Genomic DNA, 22,885 nt, shown 5'->3' on the forward strand with positions numbered 1-22,885 from the left:
GGGCCGAGCGGGGGCGCGGCCGTCCTCCCCCGCGGGCGGGCGGGCGGGCGCGGCCGGGCCCCTCGGGCGGGCTGGGGCGGCGGCGCGGCGGAGCGCGGCGCTGCAGCCATGGCGGGCGGCGCGCGGCTGCTCGGGGTGTCGCTATTGGTGCTGCTGGCGCAGCTCGGGCCGCAACCCGGCCTGGGGCGGCCGCGAGAGCGACTCCGCGTGCGTTTCACCCCGGCCGTGTGCGGCCTGCGCTGCATCCATGGGCCCACCGGCTCCCGCTGTACCCCGACCTGCGCGCCCCGCAACGCCACCAGCGTGGACAGCGGCGCGCCCGGCGGGGCGGCCCCCGGGGGACCCGGCTTCCGCGCCTGTGAGTGCGGGGTGGTGGTCCCGAGGGAGGGGTGCCCGGGTGGGGTGCGGTGGGGTAGAGTGGGGGGAGGACCCACTGGGATGCGGTAGGCAATCCCTCCCACCTCCCGTTGGGAGAGAGAGACCAGATGTTGTGTGCACTTATCGCTGGGGAACCTCCGGGCTAGTTAGGGAAAGGAACCCCAAATTTCTAGCTTTGGGGTTTGTGCTCGAGAGCCCAGAATTTGCAAGGCGAAAGTGCTCCTGAGGACCCATGGTGTCCCCACGTGAGGGGATGGGGCCCGCTCTCCTGGCTTTAGTCAAAGTGGAGATCTCAGAACTTTGGGGAACGTGGCCCGAATTCTGGGACCTCGAGTGAGGTATCTTCCTGGGGCCCAAGAGAGAGAGCTGCAGGGCCGCAGGGGGACATGTCTCAGTTTGTGGGTGCTAGGAGTCTGGTACTCAGTTGCCCGCGAGGATTGGGGTAAGGAAGTCTGCTCTGGAGGGCCCACAGGTGGGGGTGGGGTGTCCCTCCAGACCTGGGTCCCACGTGGGGAGGCCCCTGAAAGGGGCGCCCCGGGGGGCGATGGAGCCGGGAGTGTGCGCAACCGGCACCTCTCGAGTTGAGCAGCTGAGGCGGGGAGGGGGGTGAGGTGCTCAGGTAAAGTGCAGAGGCCGAGCCACCTGTTGTCCCAGAGGGCCGGGGTGGCCAGGGCTTTGCAGGTCCGCGGCGTCCAGCCCCCACGCCTCTCGGGCCCTCCGGAGTAGGGGAGAGGGGGCCCCTGGCGCCGAGAACTCGCCCAGCCTGGCCCCCAGCCAGCCCAGCCCGGGTCGGCGTGAGCTCATCTCCCGCCGGAGCCCCGCCCGTGGCCACGCCTTCTCTCCTCCCCTTCCTCCCTCCCAGTCGGGCCCCAACGCGCCCGTGCCAGGCGCCGTGCCCAGGCGGGTGCCAAGCCCCTGGAGGCACGAAAAAGGGGCATGCGAAGGGGAGGGAGAGCTGACCTCAGCAGGACCCCAATGTCCTGAGCTCGCCGCTGGTCTCCGGGCTGGGGGGCGTGGGGCCCTGCTTGTGCATCTGCCAGCCCCGGGGGTGTGGGCGCCCTCAGGGAGCTGCGCTGGGGGCCTGCAGGCCGGCCAAGAAAAGGCAGCGCAACACCCCTGGAGCCTGGGCAGTGTATCCAGGCAGGGCTAGTTTCGCCCTGCCCAGCCACTTGCAGACCTTTCTTGCCCTGGGATCTTGATTCCTTCCCTAAGCGTGACCCAGGCCCTGCCACTCATTCAAGGTCAGTCCTGGTCTGACCCTCAAGTCCAGAGAAGTCCAGACCCTGGCTGAATCTCCTCTCTACCCCATCCCCAGCCTCAAGGTTCGTCGGGCGCCCCACACCAAAGAACCCCCATTGCATTGCCCTGGGCCATGCTATGCCCACCCTAGGAGAAAGCCCTGCCCAGCAGCGCTGCCCCTTCGTTTCCCCCACGAAGTTCCCACTTGCAGGCAGCTCTGCCTCCTGCCTCTCTCAGCGCTGCTCTCCCCAGTCCATGCACCTTCAGGGGGACTTGAGAGCTGCGCCTCCCAAGGGGTTTGCAGGTGCTGGGAGGCGGGGTGGGGATGCATCTCCCCCGTGAAATGGTGATGGGGAGGGGAGCGGCTCCCCAGTCAGTGGAGGCCCTTACTTCTGGACTCAGGACTTCTACATCCCCTCTATTATCCGTCCCCTCTAACTGGGGGTTTCCTAGAGGGCCCCATACTCCTGTGTGTGGGGTAACTGGCCACGAGGACTTGGGAACGACTGGTCAGGAGGGAGCAACAGTCTCTGGGGTGGGGGGAGTCTGTGCCCTGACCCTTCTGAACTGAGGCCTCCGTCTGGGCAGCGGTGCCTCCCCGTGGCCCCAGTCGCCCGCTCCCCGCCTCCCCGAGGCACAGCTGCCTCCAGCTGTTCTCTGCCTCCCCCAGGGGACACAGGGAGGAGGTGCCCTCGGAGGAGACGACCTGCCCCCCCACCCCGGAGGCTCGGCGTGCCCGGGGCTCCCCGAGGGTCCGGAATGCGGAGCCGCCGCCCTGGCCCCCCGCCGCACCCCTCTCTTTGTTTACCCCTGCCGCACAGCTGGCAGCGCCCCGCCCAGAGGTGGCCGGTGGCCCAGCGAGGGCGCGCCGGGCGGAGAGGAGGCGCGCGCTCCCGCCCGCGCCCCTCCCCGAGCTACCGGAGGGCGGGAAGGCCGAGCTGGGAGTCGGGAGGGGGGCGGGGACACGGGGGGATGGAGAGAGAGACAGACAGAGAGAGAGAGGTGATGTGAGCGGGGCCTGAAGGGAGCGCATGGCCAATGGGCGGAGCTGGGGCGGCCGGGCCGGGCGAGAGGAAGTGTGGGCGGGTCCAGAGGCTGAGGGGGCCGACTGGGAGTGGGGACTTGGGCCCAGGAGCAGCTAAAACGCAATTGTTGGAGTCAATGGAAGAGAGGGGCGCGAACAGTCAAGGACCCCGCGCCAGACAAGGGCGCGGGAAGGGCTGAGTGCTAAGGCCGAGATGCAGGGGCGGGACCGGGGCCTGGGCAAGCGGACCCGGTGGGATCCGCCGGCCTCGGGGTGGTGGGACTGGAGCTGGTTGAGGCTGCAGACCAGGGAGGACTGAGGGATGGCGGCCGCAGGTGGGGCGAGCGGTGCAGACCGGAGCGCAGTTGCAATGCTTAGTGCTGAGCTAGTGGCAGGTGTTACGTGGCAGGTGTGTGCGGACCCTGAATCTTCGTTCCCCGCCCCTCCATTCATCCCCCCCCCAGACCTGTGTCCTTTGATCTGTCACAACGGCGGTGTGTGCGTGAAGCCCGACCGCTGCCTCTGCCCGCCCGACTTCGCTGGCAAGTTCTGCCAGTTGCACTCGTCGGGTGCCCGGCCTCCGGCCCCGGCCATGCCAGGCCTCACCCGCTCCGTGTACACCATGCCACTGGCCAACCACCGCGACGACCAGCACGGTGAGGCGGGGTGTGGCCAGACCTCGCGATTCCCCTTGCGTTGCTCGCCCTTGCCGCCACTCCCCCCCAATGGGCAGTAACAGCCGTGGGAACCCAAGTAGCCATGCCTTTGTGCGCCCATGCCCCCCGCCCCTCCAGGCGTGGCGTCCATGGTGAGCGTGCATGTGGAGCATCCGCAGGAGGCGTCGGTGGTGGTGCATCAGGTGGAGCGTGTGTCCGGCCCTTGGGAGGAGGCGGACGCCGAGGCGGTGGCGCGGGCGGAGGCGGCGGCGCGGGCGGAAGCGGCGGCGCCCTACACGGTGCTGGCCCAGAGCGCGCCGCGCGAGGACGGCTACTCGGACGCCTCCGGCTACGGTTACTGCTTTCGGGAGCTGCGCGGAGGCGAAGTGAGAAGCGCGGCGGGCGGGGAAGGACCCGGAGCAGCGTGCCTCCTCCCAGCAGCAGCGCGCTCACGCACTTTCGCCCACACAGTGCGCGTCGCCGCTGCCCGGGCTCCGGACGCAGGAGGTGTGTTGCGGAGGGGACGGCGCGGCCTGGGGCGTTCACGACTGTCAGCCGTGCTCCGCGCACGTGGGTAAGCCCCAAGCTGCAGGGCGACGCGGGTAGCGCGGGTACCTTGCCTCTCCTCCTAGCCAGCACGCAGGTGTAACCTGGGCCGGGGTTTCTAGCCACGCTCGCCCGGTTGTCTCATTTCCTGTCTGAATCTGGCCATAGCGCTCTGGGACCACCCCACCCTTCTGTGCTCACCTCGACCCTGGCCTTGGCGCCACCCACGCTCTTCTGAAGCCTGCTAAGCCATCTTCTGGGTCCTCCCACGGAGGGCGTAAGCCACACCCATTCCCTTCTGGTTCCGCCCACCTGTTCCTGGCCCACCTGACTCCTCTCTCCATAGGGAACGCCCACCGAATGGGCGCCCCAGATGGACCTTGCCCAACAGGCTTTGAAAGAGTGAATGGGTCCTGCGAAGGTGAATTGGGACAGGGAGGGTGGTGAGAGGGATTCAGCTTCGAGCAGCCGGGGATGGCCAGGGTCCCACCTGTGGTAACCTCCTCACTCCTCGCAGATGTGGATGAATGCGCGACGGGAGGGCGCTGCCAGCACGGGGAGTGTGCGAACACGCGTGGCGGGTACACGTGCGTGTGCCCCGACGGCTTCCTGCTCGACTCCTCCCGCAGCAGCTGCATCTGTGAGTTGCATGCACGCATGCGCGGAGGGCCGAGTCTGGCTCCCACCCAGCCCCGTCCCAGACCACCACCACCACCCCCTCGCCCCGCCAGGACCCCCGCGGCTTCTCACCACCTGCAGACTGTCTGGGGCCTGCCCATCCCTTCAGCACCACCCTCTTCCCGGGGCTTCCCTGAACCCCTCAGACTCCCGTTATTGGGGGCCCTCGGCTCTCCTTCAGACCCCACACCCCCCTTCCACATCCTGCAGCTCAACCCTGAAGAATTCCCTCCCCATCCCCCAGCCCAGCACGTGATCTCGGAGGCCAAGGGACCCTGTTTCCGCGTGCTTCGTGAGGGGGGCTGCTCACTGCCCATCCTGCGCAACATTACCAAACAGATCTGCTGCTGCAGCCGTGTGGGCAAGGCCTGGGGTCGCGACTGCCAGCTCTGCCCACCCTTTGGCTCCGGTAAGCGTGCCCCAAGAGCCCGAGGCCCATCACCCTCAAACCCGGCTGCACCTTGGCCCAGTCCCCCCTCCACCTCTGACACCTGCTCACCTGAGCCTGAACCCACCCTGCCCACAAGTGGAAATTAGAGTCTGTCAACCAAGATCAGCCCCGTCCCGGAGACAGGCCCCCTTCCCTGCGGTTGGAGCAGCTCTGCAGCTCCTGAGTCCCCACTGCGTTCAGTATAGACCCCAACCCACACATGACCCCTCACTCCCTGACCTCCCTACCTAGACAAAATCTGCAGTTTCTTGTCCTCCAGATTAGGCCCTTGTAGGCACAGCAGGCCCTGCTGCCCACCTGAGTCCCTGTGACCATGGGGTGGGGAGGATCTTGGTTCCACCTTCACCCTTCAGGATGTCCCCTTCTTTGACAAGGTCACCACCCCACCCCGCCACAAGGCTCTCAGACCACTTACTGTGTTTCTCCCTGGCTCTCTGCCTTCTCGCGTTCCCAGAGGGCTTTCGGGAGATCTGCCCAGCTGGTCCTGGCTACCACTACTCCGCCTCTGACCTCCGCTACAACACCAGACCCCTGAGCCAGGAGCTCCCTCGTGTGGCCGTCAGCCGGCCACGTGTCCCACCTGCCACTGCTCGGCCATCCACAGGTGAGCTCCCCTGGGGGAGGGGGCCGTACTCCATGCACTGACCGAGCTCCCCACTCCACCCCCAGGCAAAGGAGAGACAAAGGGACACCCAAGTCCAGCTCTCCACTAACCAGCACCCTTTGCTTATAGGGGTCCTTCCCACCTACCATCCAGAACTCCGGCCAGAGCCTCAGCCCAGCCATGAACGGCCCAGCTATGAACGTCCCAGCCCTGAGCGGCCCAGCCCTGAGCGGCCCAGCCCTGAGCGGCCCAGCTATGAGCGGCCCAGCCCTGAACGGCCCAGCTATGAACGCCCCAGCTATGAACGGCCCAGCCCTGAGCGGCCCAGCTATGAACGACCCAGCCATGAACGGCCCAGCTATGAACGGCCCAGCCCTGAGCGGCCCAGCCATGAACGTCCTGCCCCTGAGCGGCCCAGCTATGAGCGTGTCAGCCCTGACCGTCCCAGCCATGAACGGCCCTTGCCTAGCATCCCTGCCTGGACTGGTCCTGAGATAACTGATTCAGGTGCAGTAGGGGGAAACTTTTTTTTTAAAGATTTATTTATTTTTATTGGCAAGTTGGATATGCAAAGAGGAGGAGAGACAGAGAGGAAGATCTTCCATCTGATGGTTCACTCCCTGAGTGGCCACAATGGCTGGAGCTGCGCTGATCCGAAACCAGGAGCCAGGAGCTCTTCCAGGTCTCCCATGTGGGTGCAGGGTCCCAAGGCTTTAGGCCATCCTCGACTGCATTCCTAGGCCACAAGCAGGGAACTGGATGGGAAGCAGGGCTGCCGGGATTAGAACCGGCGCCCATATGGGATGTTGGCGTGTGCAAGCAAGGCCTTTAACCACTACACTATCGTGTGCTCCCCCCTTTTTTTTTTGAAAGGCAGATTCACAGAAATGGGAGAGAGAGAGCTATTCACTGGTTCACTCTCCAAATAGTCACCACAGCCAGGACTGGGCCAGGCTGAAGCCAGGAGCCCAGAGCTTTTCCCATGTGGGTACAGGTACCCAAGCTCGTGGGTCAACCTGTGCTATTTTCCCAGGCACATTAGCAGAGAGCCGGATGGGAAGTAGAGCAGCTAGGACTTGAAGTGGTGTCCATCTGGGATGCTGGTGTGGCAGGTGGCGCTTAGCCTGCTACACCAATGGCACTGGTCCCAGTAGGGAGAATTGGTGGAGATATTGCCGGAATTGCTCTAGGAGAAGAAGCTGCAAGGTGAAGATTCTGGGATAGGGATGTCACAGACGGAGGGGACATGGCAAGATGTGCATTTGTCGGATGGAGAAGCGTTTACGCTCGGGGAACTGTGAGGATTGTATTGGGGTTCAAAGGTGGAGGAAATTCTGACGGGCCATCCTCCACCTCTGCCAGGTGCTGGCCTGGGAATGTGTCAGCGCAATCCTCAAGTCTGTGGCCCAGGACGCTGCATACCCAGGCCCAGCGGCTACACCTGCGCCTGTGACCCAGGCTTCCGGCTCAGCCCCCAGGGCACCCACTGCTTGGGTGAGCCTGATGGAGGTGGTGGTTGGGGCGGAGGGGGTGTTCCTTGCCCCCTGTGACCAGGCCCTTCTGTGCCCTCAGACGTGGATGAATGTCGCCGCGTGCCCCCGCCATGTGCCCCCGGGCGCTGTGAGAACACGCCAGGCAGCTTCCGCTGTGTGTGTGGCCCCGGCTTCCGAGCTGGTCCCAGGGGTGCTGAGTGCCTGGGTGAGAGACGGTGATGGCCCACCCAGGCCTGGGACCTGCTTACCCCATCCTCACCCCCCATTCCAGCCCTCTGTGTCCTGTTGCCCTCTGGGCTGGCAGGTGCCCCGAAAGGCCGGGACCCCACCCCTGCCGTTGTCCCACCCACCCACCCTGGCCCCACCCCGGCCCCACCCCGCTAAGCCACCAGCTTGTTCCTGTCTTCTGCAATGAATCTGACCACAATTTCTGATTTCATCCCTTCCAAACCAGAGTCCCAAACTGCCCCCTTCCACTTCCTTGCTCTTGCCGGGTTTCCAAAACTGCCCTTCTGACCCTTGCCCTGCCCTCCCTGGACAGTCCTCCAGCAGCCCCTCACTCTCAGCTTGGGTGCCACCGGTTCCCCCCAGCCTTGGTCCTAAGCCCCTCTCTCCAGCCCCGCCCCCACACTCCAAGCCCCGCCTTCCTGCCCCAGGCCCCGCTCAGTCTGGCCTGGGTCCCGTTGGCACCTCCTGGGCCCAGCTGCTCCAGTCGCAGCCGTCCACTCTGTGCCAACAGACGTGGACGAATGCCACCGCGTGCCGCCGCCGTGTGACGGTGGGCGCTGCGAGAACACGCCAGGCAGCTTCCTGTGCGTGTGCCCTGCCGGATACCAGGCTGCCCCACATGGAGCAGGCTGCCAGGGTGAGGAGCTGGGAAGGGGATGTGGGGTGGGGTCCATGGGGCAAACGGGGGGAGCTGGCTGGTCAGAGACAGAGGGCAGGGCTTCTTGGAGCCAAAGAGGGCCCTGGACATGGTCCAGCCCTGGGCTGGGAGTAGGAAGGCTGAGTCATGGAGAACGGAGAGGCAGGGTGAGGAGGGGAGGGTCAACAATTGGGCACGAGACAGTCTGTGGTTCTGGGAGGCTGTAGTAAAGAGTGAGAACAGGTGGTGGGAGGCTGGACCAGGAGAAGGTGAGGGAGCAGAGGAGGACCACTCACCCGACCCCCACCCCGGCTCCTGGCCCCACGCAGATGTGGACGAATGCACCCAGAGCCCAGGCCTGTGTGGCCGAGGTGCCTGCACCAACCTGCCTGGCTCTTTCCGCTGTGTGTGCCCGGCTGGCTTCCGGGGCTCGGCATGCGAGGAGGATGTGGACGAGTGCGCTCAGGAGCCTCCGCCCTGTGGGCCGGGCCGCTGCGACAACACGGCGGGATCCTACCACTGTGCCTGCCCTGCCGGCTTCCGCTCCCGTGGCCCCGGGGCCCCCTGCCAAGGTGAGGGTGCCAAGACCAGGCCTGTGTGCCACTATCTGCTTGGGGGAGGTGGGGGGGCCTAAGGGGGTCCACCGCCACGACACTGAGTGTTGTGTTGTGGGAACCCGGAGGAAGATAAGGAGCAGAAAGGGGGATGAAGACGCCAGAGCTGAAGAGGTGTTTACTGGGGAAGGGAGGGAGGGGACAGGGTAGGACTGGGGGCACTGTGGCTGGTGACGGCAGTGGGCGCAGACCTGGGCCCCCTCCTCAGCCCGAGGGATCCCCTCTTCTTCCTAAGACGTGGATGAGTGTGCCCGCAGCCCCTCGCCCTGTGCCTACGGTCGATGCGAAAACACTCATGGCAGTTTCCAGTGCGTCTGCCCCACAGGCTTCCAGGCCAACGCTGCTGGCTCTGCGTGCGAGGGTGAGGCTGGGGAGGGAGGGAGGAGCATGCAGGGGCAGGGGAGGGGGCGTGGGGCTGCTCCTCCAAGGCCACCATGTCCCCTGCTGTTCCCCAGATGTGGATGAGTGTGAGAACCACCTGGCATGTCCTGGGCAGGAGTGTGTGAACACACCTGGCTCCTTCCAGTGCAGGGCCTGTCCTGCTGGCCACCAGCTGCACCGTGGCAGGTGCACAGGTAAGACAGACCAGACCATGGCTGGACCTTGGTCACAACCTGGCCCCTACCCTCCTGACCTAGGCTTAACCAGACCACAGCCTCTGGACCTGATGGAGCGCCTGGCCCACACTGTGGGATTCCTGGGCCCAGACAACAAGCCCGTGACTTTTGACCCTGAATGTGACAATGTACAGTGTGACCCATGGACGTTTCATGTGACCTGTGGCTGTGACATCTGACCCTTGTTGCACCCTCAGACTACAGCCCTTAAATGGCAGCTGTGACCCCTGAATTTGACCCCAAGCATAAATGCAGCCATAACCCCAACAACTCTAACTGTAGTTCTCTTGCTCCCATCTCACTGTCCCCACTCCTTAGAATTCCTTTCCTGGGACCTGTTTGGGTTCATGATTCCCGACTCACAGCAGAATTCCAGCCCCTGACGGCCACCTTTGATCCTCACTGGCCCCAGACAGTCCCACAGGATTCCCAGAATCAGGGAAGGGCTTCCTCCATCTCCTCCCCCCATGACCCCTCCGCCCCAGGGGCTGCATCCTGTGATGTGGCCTTGACCGGAACCCTGCTGCCACAGACATAGATGAATGCAGTTCTGGCGCCCTGTGCGGTCCCCACGGCCACTGCACGAACACTGAAGGCTCCTACCGCTGCAGCTGTGCGCCAGGCTACCGGGCACCGGCAGGTCAGCCCGGGCCTTGTGCAGGTGGGTAACCTGGGACCAGAGGCTGCGCTCCTAGGCAGATGGAGGTGGAGGCTGTGGGGCGTGTGGGAAGCAGTGTGGGCAAGGTTGTGGCTTTGTGGGTGGGGCTCAGGTTGGAGGGTAAATCAGGTGTCCGAGCTCTCCACCTCTCACACATCCTAGATATAAACGAGTGTCTGGAAGGAGACTTCTGCTTCCCTCATGGCGAGTGCCTCAACACCGACGGCTCCTTCACCTGCACCTGCGCCCCTGGCTACCGACCCGGACCCCGTGGAGCTTCTTGCCTTGGTCTGTACCCAGGCTGGGCCTGGCCCCAGAGTGGGCAGACTTCGAGCAGGAGAAGAGGAGGAAATGGGACAATGGGTGTTAGGCAGGTGTCTTAGAGTGTCAGGTGGGCGGTCCCCGGAGAGGGCGGGACCTGCTCGTGGGCGGGGTCTTGGAGGGGCGTGTCCGGGGAGGAGGAGCCCCCTGGGTGTCCGATGGGCTGTCCCGCAGACGTGGACGAATGCAGCGAGGAAGACCTTTGCCAGAGCGGCATCTGCACCAACACCGACGGCTCCTTCGAATGCCTCTGCCCGCCGGGACACCGTGCCAGCCCGGACCTCGCCTCCTGCCTCGGTGAGACGCCCCGCTCGCACTCTTGCCCTCCTGCTCCCAGGAAGCGGCCCCCCATTTAACCACTGTGCCTGCCTCCCACTTCCTGCCCTCACAGATGTGGACGAATGTCGCGAGCGAGGCCCAGCCTTGTGCGGCTCTCAACGCTGTGAGAACTCCCCCGGCTCCTACCGCTGTGTTCGGGACTGCGATCCTGGCTACCACGCGGGCCCAGAGGGTACCTGTGATGGTGAGGCGCCCTCCCCGCCCCCAGCTCCCACCGTGGGGATTCAGGAAGGGGGCACACTTGGGCTAAGGGGAAGATCTCCATACGTCGCACCCTCCCTCCTACCATCATGCCTCTGGGGTGTCCAGGACACCAGCCACCACATGCCTCCCCTGTACCGGACACACTCCAGCCAGGAGCCAGGCCATGCCTCTCATGTGGAAGCCACTCAGACCCCTTTGTAGCTTGAGGCCAAGGGTCCATGGGTCTTTTGCTGTTTGGGTCTGCCCTCGCCTCGCCCTCCCCACCACTCATTCCTTCCAGCTGTCCCTCCAAAAAGACCCAGCCCTGACTGCCCTGGAGCCCGTCCATTTCCACTAGACAATTTTCCGAATTTTCTGAGTGCTGGCACTGTCTGTTAAGGCCCCACCCCCTTCACTGTCTCCCCTGGCAGGTCCTCTCCCAGGCTCCAGCCCCTGGAAACACACAGCCCTGCCCCTTGTCTTTGCCCCACCTTCTGACCCACCCTCTGCCCGGTCTTGATTTTCCAGGTCCCTCCCAGTCCCGGTCCCTGCCTCCTTCTCTGCAGGGGGACCATGTAGATCTGGGGGCTGCAGTGGGATGGGGTGAGGTCAGTGTTGCAGGAATATGTGAGACAAAATGCACCCTTGGCTCTCTGGCAGCGATGCCTGTGACTCTTCCAACTCTGGTTTTACACATTAAGCACAAGAACCCATGAAGCTCCTATTGTGCGCCGGGCCCTGGAGAAACATTAGGAAATGAATCCAAGCAGTGTGGGGTGAGGAAAGGAAGACAGATAGTAACCGTGGGACCAGAGACAGGATTCATTCTGGAAGTCTGGGGGCACCAGCCATGGGTCAGGCCCTGTGTCCTGGCACACAAGGAGAGGCGCCACCTGTCGTGGTGTGCCCTCTAAGGAGGTGACAGAAAGACCGAAGTGGCAGTAGGAGCCTGCGAGTTAGGCTTTAGAGTCTCCTGCCCGCTTCCCCCTCCCCCACAGATGTGGACGAGTGCCAGGAGTATGGTCCAGCCATCTGTGGAGCCCAGCGCTGTGAGAACACCCCAGGGTCCTACCGCTGCACCCCGGCCTGTGACCCCGGCTATCAGCCCACACCAGGAGGCGGATGTCAGGGTGCGTGGCAGCAAGAGTCCTGCGCGAGGGGCCAGCAGAGGGAGGAGGGAGCTACAAGACCCAAAAGTGAGTGGCCTGACTGCATGCTGCTTGCAGATGTGGACGAGTGCCGGAACCGGTCCTTCTGCGGTGCACACGCTGTGTGCCAGAACCTGCCGGGCTCCTTCCAGTGCCTCTGCGACCAGGGCTATGAAGGCGCGCGGGACAGGCGCCACTGCGTGGGTACGGGCTCCAGGGGGTGCTGGACAGGCTTCGCTGCACGGGCTCCAGGGTGACAGGTGTCATTGCACAAGTGCACGCTCCAGGTGCTGGGCGGTGCCTTGAAGTCAGTCTCTTTCCTCCTCTCCTTGTGTCCAAAACATTGTGAACTTGAGAGTTGCTGGGATTCATCTCTAAATCCGCATTAGAGTTCTCTTAGTGCTGAAAGATTGGTGGACTTATCTCAAAGTCAGAGTGACACAAAGAGGAAGAGAGAGAGAGAGATTTTCCATCTGGTGGTTCACTCCCCTAACAAGGCCATGGACATAGCTGGGTCAGTGCAAAACCAGGAACCAGGAGCCTCCTCTGGGTCTACCACATGGGTACAGGGGACCCAAGCACTTGGTCCATCCTCTGCTGCTTTCCCAGGCACTTTAGCAGGGAGCTGGATGAGAAGTAGAGCAGCCAGGACTCGAACCGGCAACCATCTGGGGTGCTGGTGTGGCAGGCGATAGCTTAGCTCACTGTGCTATAATGCAACACCGGCCCCTTCCTATTCTATTTGAAAGCTGAACTTCAGCCCTTGGCAACCACAGAACTTCGTGAACACCAACTCCTGTATTACAGTAGGAGCTGTCATTCGGCCTACAGTGTGGAGATGAGAGTTTAGGATCGGGTGGCCCCATCCTGACAGTAGCATGTCACCTCATGTGTGATCACCCCATGAGTCGGGAGACAAAGAGAATAGCTAGGCAGACCTTGAACCCCAGTCTCCCTACAGTGACTCGGAGAACACCAACCCCCCCCACCACACACGCACCAGGCCCACCTCTCTGATGCCATCGTTAGGGGTAAAGTCTGTACCTACATGCCTCCCGTCATCAACATGAAGATGTCATAGAGGAAACACCCATGTGGTGTTGGGGGTCAGGACCGCTTGAGCTGTAACCATCTCCGCGGTTGTTACCTGCCCACAGACGTGAATGAGTGTGAGACGCTGCAGGGGGTGTGTGGATCCGCCCAGTGTGAGAACGTGGAAGGCTCCTTCCTCTGCGTGTGCCCCAACAGTCCTGAGGAGTTCGACCCCATGACTGGACGCTGTGTTCCCCCACGGACCGCTGCCGGTAAGGCCAGCATATCTGTTTAATGAGAGCTTCCTGATGTGGAAAGCTGCCATCAGTGAAATGATATTGTTTTAAACCCTTCAGAACACATGGGTTAGCATGGGTGTCCGGGGAACTGCAGCCTGGCCTGGGCCCTTCATGCGGCACCCACGGTGACCAGGAGATGCCACTCTGTGCTCAAGGGGCTTAGGTCTGATGGGGCAAATGGAGATGTCACCAGAGAGTGACGAGTTGGAGACACCAGAAGCACCGGCCAGAGGGAATGCGGTGCCTGGCCCAGCCTTGGGGGAGACATGGGGGGCTTCCTGTAGGAAAGGCAGACATGAGCCAGGCTGAGGGTGGGGAGTTCCCAGGCGCAGCCAGAGTCCAGCAAGGCAGGAGAGGCCCAGGCAGGGCTGGAGGCAGAGCACCCTGGCGGGGATGAGAGGGGCATGGCTGGCGGCAGTGAGAGTGTTGCCTGTGGCCGCCAGGGCAGCCCTGCTCACAGGCACCATGAGGGTTTTGAGCAGGAAAGTAGGAAAATCACATGTTTTTAAAATTAGGATTTATTTTATTTATTTGGAAAGCAGAGCTCTAGGGGGGCGGGGGAGACAGAATCTTCCAGTTGCTGGTTCACTTCCCAAGTGGCCATAAAGGCTGGAGCTGAGCCTATCTGAAGCCAGGAGCCAGGAGCCTCTTCCAAGTCTCCCATGCAGGTACAGGGGTCCCAAGCACTTGAGCCGTCCTCTCCATTCTTTGTCGGGCCATTAGCAGAGAACTGGATTGGAAGTGGAGCAGCCAAGACTTGAACTTGTACCCACATGGGATGCAGGCGCAGAAGACAGTGGCCTAACTTGCTATGCCACAGCCCTAATCAAGGCTTATAAAAGCTTTGTTTATTGGAAAGGCAGAGTGACAGGGAGAGAGGGTGAGCGACAGATGACTACGATGACCAGGCCAAAGCTAGAGCCTGGAACTCCCTCCGGGTATGCCACATGCGTGGCAGGGGCCCAGGCACACGGGGGTCATCCTGCCTCTCTGTTTTTCCAGATGCATTAGCGGGGAGCTGCCTGGACTGGAACTGGCACTCTGATACTGGCACTGCCAGCGGTAGCTTAATGTGCAGTGCCATCCTAACACCAGCCCCTAGAATCAGGATTAGAAGGTTTTGACCGTTAGCTGCAGATGACTGAGGATGGGAAGGGAGCAGTCAGGGGCAGGGCCGGGCGCAGGGCAGCATGGGGCGGGACCCAGGCAGTGACGCGGGAGGGGAGGAGGGCATGTGTAAACACCAGGTGGGCAGGGTGTTGTGGATGAAGCCTGTGGCCCCGTTTGGGACACAGTGGATGTGGAGACCCAGGGAGGGGTCCAGGAGGCTGGGGAAATCTGCTGTCATCCACTTCTCGCCTGTCGGGACAGAGTGTGCATGTGGTGGTGGGGGGAGCTGCCAAGATGATGTGCTGAGATGACAGAAAGGGAGTGATGGGAGGGGGTGGCTGGGAGGAATGGGTCAGCCAGTGCCGCCCCAGCCTCCTTCCCCATCTGTGACAACAGGGTCTGGAGGCCCACACTGAAGCCCCTCGCCTCCGTAGGTTCGTTCCCAGCCTCGCAGCCCCAGGCACCTGAGAGTCCCAGCCTGCCGGCCAGGCCGCCCCCACCAGCCCCGCCCCGGCGGCCCAGCACCCCCAGGCAGGGAGCCGTGAGCAGCGGGCGCCGTGAGTGTTACTTCGACACAGCGGCCCCAGACGCGTGTGACAACATTCTGGCCCGGAATGTGACCTGGCAGGAGTGCTGCTGTACCGTGGGCGAGGGCTGGGGCAATGGCTGCCGCATCCAGCAATGCCCAGGTCCCGAGACAGGTGGGCAGGTCTACAGGAGGGAGCTAGCTGCCAGTCACATGGGCATGAGGGGTAGGCACACATGGAGCAGGAGGGCCTGGCAGGTGGGCAATACAGAGCAGGGCAGGGGCTGGCAGGTGGGCAGTGCAGGGCACGGGCTGGTATCTGGGTATCAGATGCTCAGCTGGTCTCTATGTGCAGCGGAGTACCAGTCGCTGTGCCCCCACGGCCGGGGCTACCTGGCACCCAGCGGAGACCTGAGCCTCCGGAGAGGTGAGGCCCGATTTCACCCAGCCCAGCCTGAGCCCCAGTGCCCAGCTCTGCCTCCTGTTTATGTCTCCACATCCTCCCTGTCCCGGGTCCCCGTCCACCTCTGGGTCGCTGCCACCTTCCCCCGTCTGTCTTCCCTCGTCATACATCGCCTCCACCCTGCCCCTTCCCTGTGCACCCTCCCTGCAGACGTGGATGAATGCCAGCTCTTCCGAGACCAGGTGTGCAAGAGCGGTGTGTGTGTGAACACAGCCCCCGGCTACTCGTGTTACTGCAGCAACGGCTATTACTACCACACACAGCGGCTGGAGTGCGTCGGTATGCGTGTCCCCAGCCTGCTGCGCCGGTGCCTGGCTGGTCTGTGGCCACCACCGGCCGGAAGGCCTTCCCAGACTCTGCCCAGGAACCGGGAAAGGGCAGGGCGGAGTGGGGGGCGCAGGAAGGCGGCCCCATAACCGCCCCTCCCCTGTCTTTCAGACAACGACGAGTGCGCGGACGAGGAGCCAGCGTGCGAGGGTGGCCGCTGTGTCAACACCGTGGGCTCCTATCACTGCACCTGCGAGCCCCCGCTCGTGCTGGACGGCTCGCGGCGCCGCTGTGTCTCCAACGAAAGCCAGAGCCTCGGTAGCCCTGCCCGCAACCCAGGGAACTCCCGTTTGGCAGAAAGATGTAGCAATGGGTCACCCCTCAAATACCCGCAGACAGCTGAGCCTGAGCCAGGGTAAAGCCCAGAACCCAGAACTCCAGCCTGGCCTCCCACGTTGTGGGCAGGGACCCAAAGCCTTGGGCCATCCTCTGCTGCCTTCCCAAGTGCCTTAGCAGGGAGCTGGATGGGAAGCAGAACAGCTAGGACTCCAATATGGGATGCTGGCGTTGCAGCCGGCAGATTAACATGCTGCACCACAGCACCAGCTCTGGGAATTTCATTTGTAGGGTTGCTTGGTGGCCTGGTGGTACAGAGCGCTAATGAGAATTCCTTTGTCCCTTCCCTGTGTGCCCATGGGTCACTCCTTTTCTAGCTTCCTGTGGGTGTCTTTCTCTGCATTTCTCTGTGGGCCCCAGCTGTCCCTGCAGAGAGTGTGTGTGTCTTAAGGCTTTGGATTGGATGGGTTTGCTCCATCTCCTTGGGTCCTCTTCTTTCTCCCTCCGTCACTCTCTCTTCTCTCTCTCTCTCTGCCACACCCTCTCTGGGTCTCCTCACCCCTCTCTGTCCCTCCTCTCCCACTTCCTGTTCCTACAATGTCTCCTGCACCCTGAGACGTCATGCGAACGTCCAGAGAAGGGACCGATCGCTCCCAGGCCACACAGCCCTCCAGCAGCCAGGCCCCGGGTGGGGGGCACCCCTTAGACCCTACCTCTTCCCACCCCCAAGAAACCTCGTCCTCCATCCAGGACCCTGTAGCCCCCTTGGGGAGCTCCTGGGGCATGTGTGAGGGCAGAGGGTGGCCAGGCAGCTCCCGCTGCAGGAGGCAGGGGTGCAGGGTGGAGAGGGGGCCCAGCGCCCATGTTGACCTGACGCCAGCTGTCTGCCCACCCGCAGATGACAACCTAGGGGTGTGCTGGCAGGAAGTGGGGCCTGACCTCGTGTGCAGCCGCCCCCGGCTGGACCGCCAGGCCACCTATACCGAGTGCTGCTGCCTCTACGGGGAAGCCTGGGGCATGGACTGCGCTTTCTGCCCAGCTCAGGACTCAGGTGCCCTCCTGCCCTGCCCCCACACCTATCCCTGCCTATCCCTGCCCCGGGGATGGGGTAGGGAGCTCCAGGCCCTGGAAAACCCACCCCAGGCTCTCAAAATTCAGCCCAAAATCTTTGTCTTCCAAGCCACCCCCTCAAAGACCTGCAAGTCTCAGTCACAGAAATCCAGCAGCCCCGAGGTGATGGGTTCCCAAGCCCAACAGGCACCAGGAGCTGGGTTCTGGTGCCCCTGAGGACAAAGCCCCTTGGAAATGCCCTTTCCCAAAGTGGGGGGCCGGGCCCACAGTGCCCTGGACACTACATTTAGGCATTTAGGAGTTCAACTCAACTCCAGAGACCCTCTTCCCCCTTCTAGGCCCCAGGCCAGGTCCTACCATCCTCTCCTCTGGGGAGCAGGGATGCAGGATGGAGGGAGGCAGGGATGCAGGGTGGAGGCGGGGAGCGGGCGTGGTGGGCACTCAGCTGACCCTTCCTGGGCCTGCGGTTCACAGATGACTTTGAGGCTTTGTGCAATGTGCTGCGGCCGCCGGCCTACGGCCCCGCTCGGCCCGGTGGCTTTGGACTCCCCTATGAGTATGGGCCAGACTTAGGGCCGCCTTACCAGGGCCTCCCATACGGGCCTGAGCTGTATGCACCAGCCGTGCTGCCCTACGACCCCTACCCGCCGCCGCCTGGGCCCTTTGCCCGCCGGGAGGCCCCCTACGGCGCGCCCCCCTTCGACCTGCCCGACTTTGAGGACGACGGGGACCGCTACAGCGAACCCGAGGCTCCCGCGCGCTCTGGCCCGGGCACCGGCTGGCCCTACCGGTCCCGCGACACCCGCGGCTCCTTCCCGGAGCCTGAGGAGTCATCGGAGGGCGGAGGCTACGCAGGTGTGCACGGGGCGCCTGGACAAGAGCAGGCTTGGCCTGGGGGACCCCGGGGACGCAGCTGGGCCGGGGCGGATGGAGAGGGGACCTGGGGTCACCGCGTCCTCCGCAGGTGCCCTGGCCGAGCCCTACGAGGCCCTGGAAGAGGAGGAGTGCGGGATCCTGGACGGCTGCGACCACGGCCGCTGTGTGCGCGTTCCCGAGGGCTTTACCTGCAACTGCTTCGACGGCTACCGCCTGGACATCACGCGCATGGCCTGCGTTGGTGAGGGCGGGGCTAGCCGGCAGGGCGGGGCTTGCCCGAGGAGCGGGGCCAGGGGAAGGGCGGGGCTGACCGGGAGGCGGGGCCAGTAGGTAGGGCGTGGCTTGCCCGAGGAAGGCGGAGACAGGCAGGGTGGGGCTTGTGATCGGGGCGGGACTACCTGCAGGGGCGGGGCTTGCCATTGCCAGGAGGCAGGGCGGGACTCACCCGGAGGTGAGGCCAGCAGGTGGGGCGGGGCTTGACCGAAAGAGGCAGAGACGGGGCGGGGCTAACACGCGGGGCGGGGCTTGCCGGGAGGTGGGGTCAGCTTGTGGGCGGGGCCTGTCCAAGGGGCGGGGCCCGGAGGCGAGCAGGCTCTCTCGGCGGAGGCTCTGCAAGTGGACGGCTGCCATCGCGGTCCGTCCAGTCCCGGGCAGCTCAGGCGGCCCCGGCAGCCAGCCCCGTGGCTTCCGGGCCGCAGGTGACTGGGCAGGTAGCACAGAGAGGCTGAGCCACCTGTCCAAGCTCACACAGCCTGCAGGTGGCAGGGCCCACCCTGCCTTTCAAACTTCGTGCGGCCTGGGGAGCCCGGGTGGCCCCAGAGCCGCGCTCCGGGGCGCTCAGGCTGCGGCATCTCCCCCACTTTCCCAGACATCAACGAGTGCGACGAGGCCGCGGCGGCGTCCCCGCTCTGCATCAATGCCCGCTGTGTCAACACCGACGGTTCCTTCCGCTGCGTCTGCCGCCCGGGCTTCGCGCCCACGCACCAGCCGCACCATTGCGCGCCAGCGCGGCCCCGCGCCTGAGCCGCGCGCCCCGGCGGGCCGCCCCGCTGCGGGCCCCTGGAGAGCCGGGACGCGGGCCCTGCGGGCTACGGGGCCGACGCGTGGCCCGCTGCCCGTGACCCTGGGGCTGAACCGAGCCCTGCGCCCCCTTCACGCGCTCCCCCACTCCTTTTATAGTTCTCAATTAAAGAAACACCTATTTTGTACTCCTTGTCTCAGCCTGCTGCCCCGCGGCCCGGACTCGGCCATGACCCCTTCCCCGGCCCGGATACCCCACCCCCCCGACCCCCCCGTCTGATGAGTCTCCTGCCTTGTTCGTGTTCTCTCTCTCCCTCCCTCCAGGGGCGAGCCGGGCATAGGGAGGAGGCAGGGGCTGTGGGGGCTGAGCCCCGACCCGTGCCTCCAGCCCAGCTTGGCTGTCCACAGGGAGCAGGGGCAAGACTGGAGTAAGAACTGGAGTGGGGTGGGGGGGTGCCCGATGCAGCCCTCCCGGCCCCTGAGCCCCTGGCCCACGCCATGGCCCTGCAGGGAGCCCAGAATCCTCCCAGCAAAGCCAGGATAGGGTGACCCGGTCCACAGCAAAAACCAGAGCCCAGTTTGGTTGTCACTCTCCCAGCCAAGCTCAGAAGAGGGAGTGGGGGTTGAGCTCAGGGGTGAGACGCCGGCGCCACACATCAGCTCCTGGCTCTCCCTGACAGCCTGAGCAGCCTCCAAGCAGCCCCAATGGCCTGGTCCCTCCCTGCCTGGGAGCCCTGGCTTGGCCTCCCAACTTGGGCCCTGTCCCGCCCCAGGCTTTGCAGTTGGCTGGAGGGTGAACCAACAGATAGAGGTGCACACTCTCTCTGATTCAACATTGGTTTATTTTACTTCAAAGAATTATGGGCAGTGGAGGAAGTCAGATTTTCCATGTCGGCCCAGCATGGTAGCCTAGCGGCTGAAGTCCTCGCCTTGCACGTGCTCTGGGATCCCATATGGGCAGAGTCTAATCCCAGCAGGCCCACTTCCCATCCAGCTCCCTGCTTGTGGCCTGGGAAAGCAGTTGAGGACGGCCCAAAGCCTTGGGACCCTGCACCCGCGTGGGAGACACAGAAGAAGCTCCCGGCTTCAGATTGGCACAGCTCCGGCTGTTGCGGTCACCTGGGGAGTGAATCATCGGACGGAAGATCTTCCTCTCTGTCTCTCCTCCTCTCTGTATATCTGACATTCCAATAAAAAGAAAAAGTGTTTGAAAGAAAGAAAGGCAGGAAGAAGAAAGAAAGAGATAAATAAATAAATTCCATGTGCTGGTTCACTCCCCAAAAGGTACCAATGGCTGGAGCTGAGCTGAGCTGAAACCAGAAGCCAGGAGCTGCTGCTCTTTTTCCTTTTCTTTCTTTTTTCTTTTTTTTTTTTTTTTTTAGATATACAGAGAGGAAGATCTTCTGTCCGATGATTCACTCCTCAAGTGACCACAACGGTCAGTACTGTGCCAATCCAAAGCCAGGAGCCAGGAACCTCCTCCAGGTCTCCCACGCTGGTTCAGGTTCCCAAGGCTTTGGGCCATCCTCGACTGCTTTCCCAGGCCACAAGCAGGGAGCTGGATGGGATGTGGAGCAGCTGGGATTAGAATCGGCGCCCATTGGGCCCAGCACAGTTGCCTAGTAGCTAAAGTTTTTGCCTTGAACGTGCTGGAATTCCATATGGAATCCGGCCATTGTGGTCACTTGGGGAGTGAATCATCGGACGGAAGATCTTCTTCTCTGTTTCTCCTCCTCTCTGTATATCTGACTTTGCAATAAAAATAAATAAATAAAAAAATTGGCACCCATATGGCATTTGCAGCGCGTTCAAGGCAAGGACTTTAGCCGCTGGGCTACTGCTCTGGTCCTGAGCCAGGAGCTTCTTCCGGGACTCCCACACCGGTTCAGGGTCCCAAGGCTTTGGGCTGTGCTCAACTGCTTTTCCAGGCCACAAACAGGGAGCTGGATGGGAAGTGGAGCAGCTGGAACATGAACTGGCACTCATAGGGAATGACATCAGCCTTTTAGACAACAAAACCCAAGAAGAACCTGGACCAGCATTGCTCAGCTGTGAGGCAGGGTAGGGGTGGGAGGTGGCAGTGAAGAACCCTGTCTTAGGCCTCCCTCCCCCTCCAGCTGCCCTCCCCTTTCACTCCCCCCTAGGGCTTCACGCAGCAGAGCTTGAGGGACCAGACACAACCTTGGCAGGAAGCAGGGATGAGAGGAGAAATCCTAAGTCCAGATGACACTGCATCCCAGGCTGGGGTGGCACAGCAGGGGATATTTCCTGTTAATGAGAAACTAGGATGCAGCACTCCTGGGATGTGAGCCAGCTGCTTCCGCTCTGCAGGTGCACCTCAACCTGTTTAAGTGATGGCTTGGGGAGGTCCTACCTGGTCAGGCCTGCCTGACTCCTGCCCACGCCTGGGAGCTGCAGGACAAGCTCAAATCTGCACGAAGCGGCTGTGGCATACGACTCTATATTAAAAAAAAAAAATCACTGAATGATGGCCTCACACGGGTGAGCATTGTGGTTGTGACCTGTGACTCCAGAGGAAAGGCCCCAGAGGGGGAGGTGAGCACAGAGTCCTCCCAACTGGGATTCGGGAAGTCCAACCCACGCACTGACCCCGTCCTCCCTCCCTCAACCCCCACAGTCCCTCCGTGGACAGGCCAAGAAGAACCCCAGTGCAGGAGGGAAGGCTCCGGGCAGAAGGGTTTACGGCTGTGTGGGTGGGAGGGAGGGTTCTGAGTGTAGACAGGAGAGAAGCCCCAGCCGGTGCGGGTGACTCGCTTAGCCTCCCACTGCCCAGGAAGCCGCTGTGGGTGCCTTCACTTCCCGGGGTTGGGAGGTCTGGGAGCCGGCTTCTGAAACCCGCACCCTCTCACTGCCCTACCCCCTCGGGTTGTGCCAAGGATGGCGAAGTTGTCTGGGGTGCTCAGTGCTTGGGGTGCCGGCGCGTTCCCCTGTGGAACGTCCCCGGGGAAAAGGTCCAGGCGGGCGGGATCTGTGCCTCTGCGCGCTCTCGTGGCCACCCCTGGAACCGTCGCGCTCCGCTCCGGCCAGGCGTCCCCGGTCTTCCTCGGCATCCTCCTCCTCCTCCACAAGGGCGACTCCTGTGTGCCAGGCACTGTGCTGCTCCCCTCCTGGACTCCTCACGTGGCCCAGACTGCCACATCCAAGGGGAGACCTGGGCAGGTCACTTGTACTGAGCCACTCAAGACTGAGTATGCGCATGGCTGTGGGGGCGTCGTGAGCTAAGCCTGCGTTTGAGATGCCCGCATTCCAGAGGGGAGGGCCTTGTTCAAGCCGTGACTGCCCACTTTTCTGCCCCATTCCCCTACCTCCTGTTCTTGCATCTGGGAGGTATCAGGGGATGGCCCAAGTTCCCAGCCCTCTGCCACCCTGATGGGAGACTGAGAGGGAGGCAGGAACTCTGTCCAGGTCTCCCACATGGGCAGCGTCCTCAGGAAGTTGGAGTCAGCAACCAGTACTGGGGTTCGAACCCTGGTGTTGGATGCAGGTCCCAAGCGTCTGAGCCCTGGACCTATGTTATGCATTTTGAATTTGCCCACCATTGCCATGGCTGAACCCCACTCTTGGGAAGTCACGCCCCTGCAGGTGCCGCTCAGTGAAGGAGTGTCCTGTCCTTTGGGGTCACCTCTGAGGGCTCAAGTGAGAAAGACGGGGGTGCAAAGGGGAGACTGAACCCTCCACGGGGATTGCCTCAGAGAACACCCCTGCCCACCTTGGGTGCCAGGGACCTGAGTAAGTTCAGGTGAATGAGTCACACCTGGCAGGAAAAACATTGCGGACTCCAGAGCATGCTTGCACCAAAACAAATGTCTGATACCCTGTTTTCATAAACTTGATAACACTTGCTAATGCTTCAGGGAGAAAAACGTGTATGCACATACATGCCCTTGCATGCACACGCTGGTGTGCAGAGAGAAAAATCAGTCCTGGCACAATACCCTAGTGGCTAAATCCTCGCCGTGCATGTGCCGGGATTCCGTGTGGGTAAAGGTTCGTGTCCTGGCTGCTCACTTCCCATCCAGCTGCCTGCCTGTGCCCTGTGAAAGCAATCGA

General features: G+C 62.9%; 1 protein-coding gene across 1 annotated transcript; it reads left to right on the plus strand.

The window, feature by feature from the left end:
* Positions 1-61: 61 nt before the first annotated feature.
* LOC101532819 (latent-transforming growth factor beta-binding protein 4) lies at positions 62-19,002 on the plus strand. Its single transcript, XM_058674341.1, has 30 exons — positions 62-358; positions 3,106-3,297; positions 3,436-3,683; positions 3,769-3,871; positions 4,190-4,264; positions 4,361-4,483; positions 4,766-4,930; positions 5,427-5,576; positions 5,706-6,083; positions 6,939-7,070; positions 7,149-7,274; positions 7,809-7,934; positions 8,264-8,506; positions 8,784-8,909; positions 9,004-9,123; positions 9,698-9,826; positions 9,986-10,111; positions 10,319-10,441; positions 10,536-10,667; positions 11,665-11,796; positions 11,893-12,018; positions 12,972-13,118; positions 14,690-14,956; positions 15,137-15,208; positions 15,395-15,523; positions 15,683-15,829; positions 16,746-16,898; positions 17,393-17,773; positions 17,883-18,035; positions 18,663-19,002. Exons 1-30 carry the CDS (start codon positions 109-111, stop codon positions 18,815-18,817), a joined length of 4,929 nt encoding a protein of 1,642 aa, XP_058530324.1. The 5' UTR covers positions 62-108; the 3' UTR covers positions 18,818-19,002.
* The last annotated feature ends 3,883 nt before the right edge of the window (positions 19,003-22,885 follow it).

This window comes from Ochotona princeps, chromosome 16 (assembly GCF_030435755.1).
Source record: "Ochotona princeps isolate mOchPri1 chromosome 16, mOchPri1.hap1, whole genome shotgun sequence".
Classification (NCBI taxonomy): Eukaryota; Metazoa; Chordata; class Mammalia; order Lagomorpha; family Ochotonidae; genus Ochotona; species Ochotona princeps.